Genomic DNA, 12,202 nt, shown 5'->3' with positions numbered 1-12,202 from the left:
GGTCGCTAACGCGGCCTGTCTCTGTGCCCCCGCAGCTCCCCGGCTCTTCAGCGGCAAGAACGTCCAGGTGCCCTTGCTGCTGGTGCTGGACCTGTACCCGAGCGCGGCGAGCGTGCAGCAGGTAAGGGCGGGGGCCGGGACCGCGTTCCCGCCGCGCCGCGCGGGATGGGCCGGGCCCCGCAGCCCGTCCCGCACCAAAAGTCACCGCTCCGCCTGTTCACTGCTCTGTAACTCGCTGCTTCTGGGCCGCCTTACGAGGTCCTGTTGGTCTGTACACGGGCTCGCTCTCCGCTTGCATTTAAAGGGACAAATGTTCCAGCTTTTTTGCTGGTGCCAAACGGCAAAAGGAGGCGAAGCAGAAAATAAAAATTAAGCAACGTGGATACTGCATGACATAATTTGCCAGTAATGTTATCTAATATGCTTTCGACGTCTCAGTATTGAGTGTTGCCATGGTTATACTAACTGCTGACATTCATTCAGATCTAGCCCTATCCTAGAAAAAGTTGTACAAGCCCAGGTTTTTTGGTTTTGGGGTTTTTTTGAGAGAAAAGAAAAAATCTTTCAGCTAAGAGGAGGTTCTGCAATTTTAAGGTTCTGCTTGGCTGCTCCTGTAACGTAACATTGGCCCTTTTAAATGAGGCGTGGTGCTTGCACAATCTGATGTTGCACTTGGGGTGCAGCTGCCAGGCTTGTAACACGAAGCAGCTCTGTCCTGGCAGGCAGATACTGAACTTTTGCCGATGTTATAATTAAAGGATGTTTATAAGGACCAGATTTCTATGCAACACACTTGATTTTTAGTGTTGTTTTTTTTTAATTAAGCCCATTTATATGGTTACACATTTTTTGGCATCTTTTACTTTTTCAGTTCAGCTAGAAGGCAAAACATAAATTACATTGCAAATGCCACTGAAATAATGGTTTATGTTAAGGGGATTTTTTTGCTAATAGACTTAGCAAGAGGTCAAAAGCGTAAAATTTGGATTAAAAAATGAAACTGTACTTGTGTAGTGATTGATCAGGAATAACAGGGATCCTGGGTTTCCTTTGAAGGAACTAAATATTTGTATAGAGTCTGAAGTTGTAAGTTATGTTACTGTTGAATTGTCAGATCATTAAAAAATACAGAAGGATGAATCAGCAGTTACTTCCAGGATAAAGGATGTTATGTATGTAAAAATTTACTAAACCATCAACCAGAGGTTTAGACTAGGAAGTAAAAACTATGAAATCTGGTCACAACCAGTAGATCTGAAATGACAGCACAAGACTGTCAGAAGTGCATAAGGAAGATAGTTATAGTTTAATTTTAATTTTAACCGTGTTAAAGCGCCTCACTCTGATTTAATATAGAATTTAAAAATGAGTTTTCATCTTCTCTCTGTCTGCATTTGTAGTTATATAGTGCTCCAGTTTATAAGCTTTGGAGATCCTTTGCACTACTGCATTGTATTAAAGTGTGGAACTCGCAGCTCTTTCTTCACATTCAGTTATGATATTTACAAACATCCACAATAGGTTAGCAGAGCTCTGTCTTCTGGCTTCATTCACTGTGATTCTATTACCGTCTTTGTGAATACACAATTCTCACTTCATGGCAATGATGAAGTAATGTAGTCCTGATTTCAGTGAAGTCTCCTTACACTGCTAATGAATTTTCTTTGAATAGATGGATTAATCATCCCCTTTTGCTTTTAGTATTGTAATAAAATTGGCTTACATTAGAGAATAAACAGTAAGAGACATATGTGAAGATTTTCTTTCCCTCACCTCCTTAACTGCTTACAAAACATCCTGTTGTGCTACTGTTCCACTGGCTTGTACAAAGTAAATTTGCTTAATAGATCAATATTGCAAGTACCGTGCAAGTGGGACTACAGGCATAAACTCTGCAAGCTTCTTTAGAAGTAGGAAGGTACTGGGCTGGAAAGTCAATAGTGCTTAAAGTAAATTAGATGCCTATAAGTAAATATGGTAATTTCTTTCTGCATTTACTCTGGCAGTCATTAAAACAGCTTACAAACTCTAGAGCAAAATATGTTTACACTTGAGTAAGAGCAGTCAGCAGAGTTTTATTGTCTCATGTAGAAGGTGTGACCTAATGTCATAGAAATTTGTTGCATGCTAGAAATGAAAAGGGGCTGGTGTAAAAATAACAAGAGTTTCAGTGCTGACAGCAATGGTTTCTGTCTATAGGGACTTGTTTGTAAGAACATCTTTGTTTACTGGTGTGTTTTGTTTTTTTCTTTCCCTGTAACCTTTAGGATTTCTGTTGTTTAAAAGATCCTTTCTTAGGCAATTATTAAACTGATAATAAGCTCTCTGTTATCTCAGGTTGTGGTTTTAATATTGTAAAATAGACATGTCAGCAGATCATGTTTCCATTGCTTTTCTCTGGATCCGCACACAAGTTCTTACATGTTTGTCAGTACCTGGAGTCACAACAATCCAAATAAAAATATTTAATGGAAATAACAATTTCATCAGAAACAGTTTTCCTACCAAAATGAATTTTCTAAAGTCATTAAGCTAATTTTCATAACTTTCTAAGTTTTACAAGAACAGTTAGGATAGCATGAAGTGAGACTTTTAAAATAATATCCTTTCTAAGCAATACACAATGCATGAATTAACGGTTATCTCTGTGGTGTCTTTGCCGTGCAGATTTGAAATTAGTACTTGAAAAATTCTTGCTTGGAATATAGAAAATTAGGTAATTATATATCCTCATCCTGGAGAGGACTTATGGTCATGAAGACTATTCTTTGCACCTGTGTTTAGTCAGGACTCAGTTACATAGACCAGCCTGATCTTCCTGAATGTCCATAGGAATTGGTTTACCATCTCATGCAGAGCAGGCCAGCTTGCTATCCAAGCAAGAGAAGAGCATGAAGTTGGAATCTGGTCAAGCTCAGCATGTAGTTAGCTTAAAAAAAATATTTGGCTCTGCAAATCTAAACTGAAACAGAAACAAAGCTATGGCAGATAGTGTGAACAGAGCCCATGTCACCAATATGTGTAAAATAAAAGCTGAATTCCCCATTCCCAAGGTCCTGCATTGCCTTTTTCATGCTCACAAAGCTGTCCTGAAAGCTGTCTGAATTCAAGCCTGTGCTGTTCCTGTGGGTGTCTCTATACTACCACATATGCAGTTTTGTATCTCGTTTTGCAGACTGCAAGGCTAGAGATCATGCACTTTCCATGAACTTTGCAGTTAAACGCTTTTGGAGGTAGCCATTTCCATTCCACTTGTTGGCTGTCCTGCCTTGACCCTTTTACTTTACATAATCCTTCTGCTGCAAACTCATCCAGTTACTCATACAGTTTTTGGGCCAGGCTTAGATTGGCTTCTGTCTTGACCTTATTCTTAAAGCTCACAGACCTACTTCCACTTTATTTTTTTCTTTGCACTTATATGGCTGAGAAAGCTTATGCCTTGTTTCAATTCCTTTTTGTAAAATCTACTTCATCTTAACTTTTGACATTTCTCAGTTCACTTCTCTTTCAATGCAGTGGGATCTATTTGCTCAGCAGTTAATCCTTTGTACAGATTTTGCTTGCTGCATCCTCACTAAAGCCCATTCAAATCATATCAGCCTGCAGGCATTCATAAGAGAGGTTTGTCCAATGTGGGAGACCAAAGAGGAACTTTTCTCAGTTTTGGCACTATTTGGAGATGTTTGAAAATCAAAGAATTTTCATAGGATAGAGCACATAGGTACTGAGATCAAATATATTAATTTTAGTTCACTTTTCGTTCCTTATGATCTCAAAACTTTCACTGCTTTCATTATGTTTTGAAAGCACACAGTATTGAGCACTGATGGCAAGAATATGAAATATTTAGCATTGTTTAGGTATTTCATCCCCATATAAAATATCTGACAGGTTTTAAAACCTATCCTTTCTCCTCATAATGTGAAATTAAATGGCAAGTTGTTGTGGAAATGCCCATTCTTCAATTAAGCTGGACTACCTGTAATAGTGCAGTGCTCTTCCCTGGCCTACAGCAACATGGTATGGATCACATCATATTTTCCTCTGTCAGCATCTCTTCTAACTGTGTGTCCTTTATCATCAAGCAGTGCTGAAACACATTGAGAGTGATGTGTTCCTGCAAGCAATGCATTAGGAATCATTAACATATCTGTTTTACCTCCAGCCTATAACTTTTTATGTCATTTGTCTTGCCTTGTGTTAATTAATTTTCCTTTATTGATTTAGCTAGGTAACTTTTCAGAACATATATCTTTCAAAAGCCAAGAATATTAGAGGACAACATTGAAGTTTCAAACAGAATATATGTTCTAAAATAGCTGCATTTTTGTTTTACAGATGGGTTGGTCACTTCTCTGTAAATTAATAGAAATTTGTCCAAGTACTCTACAGAACATAGCTCCTAAGGATGTTGGGAAGGACTGGGAAGTACTGGGTGTTCACCAGTAAGTATTTTGTATGTGAAGAGCTTTCTGGAGTGCTTGGTTATCATGGCAGCACACATATGCAATGAAATATTTTTATATAATGTTAATACATCAGCTTCCAAATGGGTAAAGGTTTTTGTGGGTTTCTTCAGCCTTCAGAATGGGAGACTCATTCAAGCAGAGATCTTATCTATAGATACAAATATCTGATGGAGAAAGGGTAGTGAGGCTCTTCTCAGTGGTACCTGGTGACAGAATAAGAAGCAATGGTCACAAATTGAGATATAAGAAGTTCAATTTCAAAAACAAGTGGGTTGTTTTTTTGTTGTTTGGTGTGTTTTTATTATTTTTGTTTGTTTGTTTTTTTATTTCTGTTATGAGATTTATCAAACACTGGAACAAGTTGCCCAGAGAAGTTGTAAGGCTTCAAGCCTTAGAAATATTCAGAACCTGACTAGACACAGCCTGAACAGTCTTCTGTGTTTGACCCTGCTTTGAGCAGGGAAGTTGAAATAGGAGACCTCCAGAGATCCCTGCCAGGCACAACAATGCTGGAATTCTTTGTTTATCAAGGTGTTGTGTTTTAATGAACAGAAGCAGTATTACCTGGGTGGTTGTGTGTGTGTTCCTTCCAGATGTGATGAATTGTATCTGTAAGCCTGAAGCAGTGCAAATTGAGAGGAGCAGTATTTGTCACACCTAATCTTAGTTGTCTAAAAATTCAGTATTTAAACTGGTCCCCTCAACTGCCTATGAGGTCAGTGGACACAATTACCTTCAGAGGATGGTTCATTCCATCTTTTTCTTGAGTTACATTGGAGCAGTTTGTGGTTTGGACTTGCTCATCTCCATCCCTGAACCTTTGAGGAAGCCTAAGCAAGTGGTTTCTGGATGGCTGTGGTTAGGTGGGATGAAAACCCACATATGTTAATTCCATAGTTGTTCCATAGCACAGATGGTAGTTGTAGATGCAGATATAATACAAACAGGGGTGAAGGGTTTGGTTTGGTGTTCTCTCACTTTGATAGATTGCCTCATTCAGGGCTGATAATGACAGCAAGAAGCTACAGCTTGTAGCTCCCCTAGTGAATCTGGCTCTGCCTTTATAGTCTTCACCGTATCCTTCCTTAGAAATGTTGCTATTTTAAGATAATTTGCATGAGGAAGCATTTTGGTTTTGTGGGGGTTCATTTGTTTTATAGCAGCTAGAGTACATGGTTAGTAGGGGAATAAACTCCTGTGAAGGAAGTGTTGGCAATTTTTGTTAGAACGCAGAAGTTATTCTGGTTGCTTTTCATGAGCAAGGAATAACTGAGCTGAAGCTATACCAACTAGTTAAGATTTCTTTGGCAACTTAAAGGTTTGTTAATTATCTGAGACTTATTTTGAGAGCTAGAGATATTGCTGTTCATTGTTGGGTCCCAGAAAAAATACACTTTCCCATAGCCTGCTCAGAGCCTGCACAGTGTGAGCAGTTGAACAAAGCATCCTTTTGAAACTCAAACTTCAGTAAAGGTCTGATGATAACATTGCTGTACCCAGGTCCCTCCCACTACCAATATTTTAGCCAATTCATATTCCTGTCTGACATCTTGGCAGTTTTCCTTTCTGTGGAGAAGCTTGTTCTTAGTGGGCAAGTGGGTTTGGATACGTCTGTTAGTGCCAAAGACAGAGCAAGCCAGTTAAACTATATCTCAGGATCCCTGCACGTGGATTGGACTAATACTGTAGTGCTCAGCACCATATTGACACGTGCTGATTGCAGCAAGCCAGGAAACAGTTATAGAGAGGAAAAGGTAATTTTTTTTGCAAGAGATTTTAATTGCTGTGTGTTCAACTATTTTGGGGTCAAAGAAACCTAAAGCTAGAAAAAGCATTTGTTTCCTTGAGCCAGCTTGGGCATGTTGCAGTCATGTTTACAAATAGTAGTTTGGAATTGATTTAGGTGTTCTTTGACAGACAGTGTGATAAATAAATAGTTGCTGTCACTGTGAGAAAAAAGGAAGGAAATTCCTTCAATTTGTATCCATTCTACAAGCTTAAAAAGACTTAATTATATATTTTGTAATCTCTTATGTTCAATTCCCACACAGTAGATGAGGTTTAGAATATTTCATAGCCTCACTCTTGATTATACTTTAAATGGGAGAGTAGATGCAGGGAATTTTCTCCTTGTATCAGACGTGCTTTACTGTGAGATCATTTTACCCTGTGTTATTCTGAACCCATTCATGTCTTTATAGATGAGCACTTACCTGAAACAGATCACCCTGTGATCACCCTGTGATGCCCTCTTCCCAAAGCAGAATTCCTTTCCCCACAGCAGAAATCAGGAGTCATTGGTAGACAAGAGAGAGATGTTTAATGGCTTCAGAGCATTTGGTAACTCAGAGGGGTTATCCATCCATGCAGGGTGTAAGGAATAAAGAAGTCTAAGCCACAGTTAAAAAGTCAACTGTGGTTGACTATGATGCATCATTCTGGAGGTTAATATCCATCTGTCTACCAGGTTGGGCCACCCAGAAAACAAGAAGTCGACAATAGACAGTCTGTGAAATTTCTTAAGCTTTTTTGTGATTTGTCCAGCTGCTGAATCTGCTGCACTCCACAATCCTGCTTTCTGTGGAGTAACCTCATGCTGAATGAGACTTGTGCCCTCTGAAATAGATATAGCCAATTAAAAATTAAAGTAAAATTGATAGGTTACATATCATTATATTGAAGAAGTATGATAATAGTTAAAATACCAACATTATTTCATTGCTAATTTAAAAAAACACCATAGACTGAAATAAAAGTTTAAAAAAATTAATCAGGAGCTTTTAAAGTTTTTTGCTAACTTATGTAACTATTTTTTTAAAGTAAATGTTTGATAAAATTTCATGTATGTTAATACTTCTTTAGCCTTAACTGGGTTTGCTTTTTTTTTTTTTTTTTCTGTTTTTTAGGCAGATTCTTAAAATGTTTACAGTCCACAAAGGAAATATAAATCTCTCACTAATAGGACTGAAAGCATTAAATCTTCTCCTCATGTCAGGTATTGTGTTTTACTTTCCTACTTTGTCTAAGACTTCAAAACACAGAACTATGGTATGAAGTTATGACTGTACATGTTGGACCTGGTTTTTTTTCTCTGTTTTACCACTTAAACTCACTTCTCCTTTGTACTTGTATACAAAATAGTAAGAGTATTATTTTGCACTTTTTTTACCCAAAAAGAAAAAAAAAAAAAGAAGAGCTTATTTTTTTCTTACCAAATATAAATTTGGTGACATTCTGACTTGCTTCCTTCAGTACTGGTTAGTACTTTTGAAAACAGTAAATAATCTCTGACATTTCTGCCACTCTGCTCTGCAAAGACCTGATCTTACCAGGTACTGAGAACTTTTCTCATCATGCTGAAATTCTTGATCTTATGTTGAAATTAAAGAGAGACCCTAAGGGAGAGATTCTGCTAGTTTAATTTGAGATAGCATGTAGTATTAGCCCAAATTATTTTTAGAATAGGAGTGTTTCCATCAAATTCAACAGTTGTTGGAATTTTCCTTATTTACAAACTAAGGATTAGACTTGGCTTTAGGTAGTTAAAGATAATCCAGCTGTCCAAGCTTCTGCTGTAGGCAGTAGACTTTCAAAGAATGGTTCATGCTATTTGTCTGTTTTATAAGACCACAGATCAGTTACCTCTTGAACCTGTTTTCCCCTCCGTTTTGGTTGTATGGATAGAGAAGTAGCTTAGACTGGATGCCTAACTTTTTATTTGCTGAATCTAGGTAGTACAGTCTTATTATAAGCCATTACACTGTGTGATTAATAATAATATAACAACAACAATAATGGCAAAATTGGAAAATTTTTAAGAATATTCATCTTGTTGCCTGTACATATAGAGTATGTATAGAGTAATTTTTTTCTGTGTATAGAGTAATTTTTTTTTTTTCAGAATTTTTTTATGTCAGAAGAGCAACAATGAGATTTACTTTTCAGTTCAGTTTCAGGCTTAACAGGTGGCTGAGAGAACAGGGTTTCATGTACAGATGGTCTGATTTCATGGTTCACTGTAGCTGACAGGTACATTTTAAATCCACTTGTTTTCCTCAGGCAGTGTAGTCTTCCACCAACCTTAGTTCTTAGTGGAACCTTTCAGCTTGTTATGGCTGCAAAAAGGTTTTTTTTTAATGGGTGAATTTTCTGCTAGTTTAGGGAGTTAAACTGGCTCATTGAGGGGTCAGACAAGTAAGAAAACAGTGAAAGGTGGGAGCAGGAGTGGAGAGGAAAAACTGTCTTTTTGGCAGGAATGTTTTACAATGTCTCTGTTGTGTTGTAAAATACTACCTTAAGAGATTGCTTCCTCATGGCTTTTACAAATACTTGGATTTGAGTCATCAGAGTACATTTTAAGTACAGTATTAAATTTTCTTTTTTTCTAATGGCTAAGTACTATTCTTCAATAAGAATGTTGGGAACTAATGAGTGCGACATGTAATCTGTTCTGCTCTTCAGACATAATTGCTTTCCTGCTCTTGGAGGAAGAGGTGGATGTGTTTTCCTTGGTATTTAATGCCATGCACACATTCCCCAAAAATGAAGAGATCCAGCAACATGGCTGTAAAGCATTACACAAACTTTTTGAGAAAGGTATTTATATCTTCTGGTTTATTAAGTTAGAAAAAAATTTATAGGTTGGGAGGGGATAAATAGAAGAATGAATTAATTCTTGCATTCATAGAATCATAGAATCATAGAATCTTAGGGGCTGGAAGGGACCTCGAGAGATCATCTAGTCCAACCCCCCTGCCAGAGCAGGGTCACCTAGAGTACATCACACAGGAACTCATCCAGGTGGGTTTTGAATGTCTCCAGTGAGGGAGACTCCACAACCTCCCTGGGCAGTCTGTTCCAGTGCTCTGTCACTCTTACAGTAAAAAATTTTTTTCGGATATTCACCTTGAACCTCCTATGCTCCAATTTACACCCATTCCCCCTTGTCCTATCACTGGTCATCACTGAGAAAAGCCTAACTCCGTCCCCCTGACACTCACCCCTTACATATTTGTAAACATTGAAGAGGTCACCTCTGTTCCAAAGTCTGTTTTGTGTATTATATCTGTTCTTTGAGTGACTTAGCCCAAAATTTTAAGTTAGAGCAATGAATATGAAATTTTCAAAAAACCTAAATGTCTCTATTTCTGACTCTAGAATTAACTGAAGAGTTAGGATTCCACATTAATAACAGTGGAATGGAAAGTAGTGATATTAGATTTTAATTCTCAAAAAAAAAGGTTGTTTACTTAAAGATTATAAAATTTTAGTAATATGTGAACAATTATAAAGTGAAATGTTTGCACTTTGGAAAATATGCAATTTTGCTTTTGATCCTGACAATGCTGAAAGATGAGTATGTAGCTGTATAATATCCCTGTGTTTCTTCCAAGAAATGAATTCACCATGTGTTGAATTCTGCAAAATGCTCAAGAATTGCATGTGTAATGGCCAGAAATCCCATTGTTGTAGCAGCCTTGCTTTGCACTGAGCTTCTTGCTTCAAAACAAATATTGAGAAATATTAGCTCTCCTACAAAATTAGCTGCAGTCTTTTGTATCCAATCTTTAGACTATTTTTCTTTGTGGCACCATTTTGTATTGATTTTTCGAAGTCTTCCTCCCACACATGTGTGCCTGGAATTATCTTCTGTGTTCCTTCCCCTCTTCCACTCTACCTAAATATTTTTGTCCTGATGTATTTTCTCTTCAGTCTCCACAAAGATCTGAGCTTCATAGATTTTTTTTGCATGCTTTTTATAAGTGCCTGATTTTTACAGATCTACAGACTTCTCTAGGTACAGACCTGAACACCTTTGTCTTGATGGCAGTGCTAATCTAACAAGTTCCTAGGCTGCTCCTGATTTTTTTTCCTGCCTCTAGGCCACCTTGTCCGTTATTGTAATGTGAATATTTGCCTAGCCTTAGCTTGAACAAGATTCAGAAAATGTTTCTTCTTACAAAAATTAAAATGAGTTGCTCTTTCTCAGCCTGGATCAGTAGCCTTAACTGGTTCATTGCACAGCCATGCAGTTATGTCAGCACAAATTACAGGAGGCAGGGATGGAAAAACCTTAAGCTATTATTAAAATGAAGGTAAGATATTATTAAAGCATGGCTGTAGTCTTTGTGGAAGGAACTCCATTATAAAAAAAAACCTTGAGAAGTAAAATAAAATCATGGAGTGTACAAAACAGCATTCTATCAAATTGTTCTCACTGTGTGCTTAACATTTACTCCACTTATGTACTTCCTTGGTCAGGAATATCTGAAGTTCATTCTGTGGAAAAGACTAAAAGACTTTTTTAAAAATACTGGTTCACAGGGAATCATTTAAAACTTATTTGGATAAAGTGTAGGCTAGAAAAAGGTCTTTATAAAGTAGTTCAGTTTTTAGTAAAAAGAGTAATAACTGTGGAAGATTATTTGCATGGAGGGTACCTTCTCTGAACCACAGAAAATAATTGATAGAAATGATAGAAACAATTATCTTTTCTCGTATTGTACTAGGATGTGGATTATTTCCTCCAAACATACTGTATCTCTCTTGCTTTTCAATTTAGTTCCAGAAGAGCAGCTGACTGAATTTGTTGAAAGCAAAGATCATATGATCATACTGAAAGTATTTAAAGAGTTTCCAGAGAAAGAAGAGGTGATTCTTCCTGCGCTTTACTCGTTACATTCCTTAGCTGGTCCATGTAAGTGCATTACTGAAAGTTATTTTTGATTCCTCATCTCCCACAGCCTGCGTCAGTTCACCTCAGTTTGTGGCAAACTTTCAGTAATTGTCAAAAATCAGTGAGAATTGTTTGGGACTTGCAAGAGAAATCACTTTTCTGTTTTCTCTGAGAAATACTGATTTGTAATGTGTCATGGGAAAAATATCATATTCAGCCATTATGATAAAGGTGAAATCTCCTGTGAAGAACAGAAAAATATCTTCTTCTGCTTGGAGTAAGTGGCAACGAGGATGCTTAGAATGGTTGTAGAGGTCAAAGTTCAAGATCCTACCCTGTCTTTTTTAATGGTTCAAAAATAAGCTATATTTATTGATTAAATAAATCTTCAGTGAGTTTAGGTAGCAGGTGAAAGAACACTATTTTCCCACAAGGGGAAAGTTGCCCATGAAAATCCAGTGTCCAGGGCTGAGAAAAGGTTTCTGGGCTCAGACACCTCCCTCTGATCATTCAGTGGTGGCTGCAGTGAGGAGCATTGGCAGCACTGTGGACATTACAGTCTTACAGTATCCTCATGTATTGTGCAATAAGACTGGAAGAACTTATCTTCATTATGTCTAGTCTTCTGGTAACAGTAGTCCCTGGTCTGGGCAAAATCAAATCCTGAGAAGTGTATTTGAGTATTTGTGTCCATTTGTAGACATGGAGGCAGGTCTTGTCCGTTACCTGCTGGTAGTCACACTTCTGGCAAGCATAGAGCAGCATCCTGCTCTCCATGTCTTCCATGAGGTGCATAATTTTTAGTCTTGCAGACAGGATTCCTCACAACACCCTTTTCATACATCCTGTCTGGCTCTATAGGAACTGTGCTGGCCTCATGTATGACACAAAACAAGAATTAGACTGGACTGTCCCACATTTCATCAGACTCCAAGCTATTAAGTTTCTGATTCTCAAAGTCTTGCTGTTCCAGTGTGTGTTTAAAAATTCAAGTATTCCTTGAACCAGAAACAATATTACCCCAGCCCAGAAGCTACTGCCTTTTTCTAAAGAATAG

The 12,202-nt window shown here is 37.6% G+C and overlaps 1 protein-coding gene across 1 annotated transcript in view; it reads left to right on the top strand.

Annotated features, from left to right (window-relative positions):
• Positions 1–12,202, top strand: part of LRRK2 (leucine-rich repeat kinase 2) — a 119,770-nt gene that overhangs the window by 56,363 nt on the left and 51,205 nt on the right. Inside the window, exons 3-7 of the mRNA XM_009996788.1 lie at positions 2–121; positions 4,339–4,445; positions 7,376–7,464; positions 8,931–9,065; positions 11,032–11,166. Coding sequence (XP_009995090.1) covers positions 2–121; positions 4,339–4,445; positions 7,376–7,464; positions 8,931–9,065; positions 11,032–11,166 — 586 coding nt within the window. The remainder of the gene's footprint in view (position 1; positions 122–4,338; positions 4,446–7,375; positions 7,465–8,930; positions 9,066–11,031; positions 11,167–12,202) is intronic.

The sequence above is a fragment of the Chaetura pelagica genome, unplaced genomic scaffold (genome assembly GCF_000747805.2).
Source record: "Chaetura pelagica isolate M959 unplaced genomic scaffold, ChaPel_1.0 scaffold534, whole genome shotgun sequence".
NCBI classification, from domain to species: domain Eukaryota; kingdom Metazoa; phylum Chordata; class Aves; order Apodiformes; family Apodidae; genus Chaetura; species Chaetura pelagica.
The sequence above is the reverse complement of the archived record's forward strand: the minus strand, read 5'-3'. Positions and strand labels throughout refer to the sequence as shown.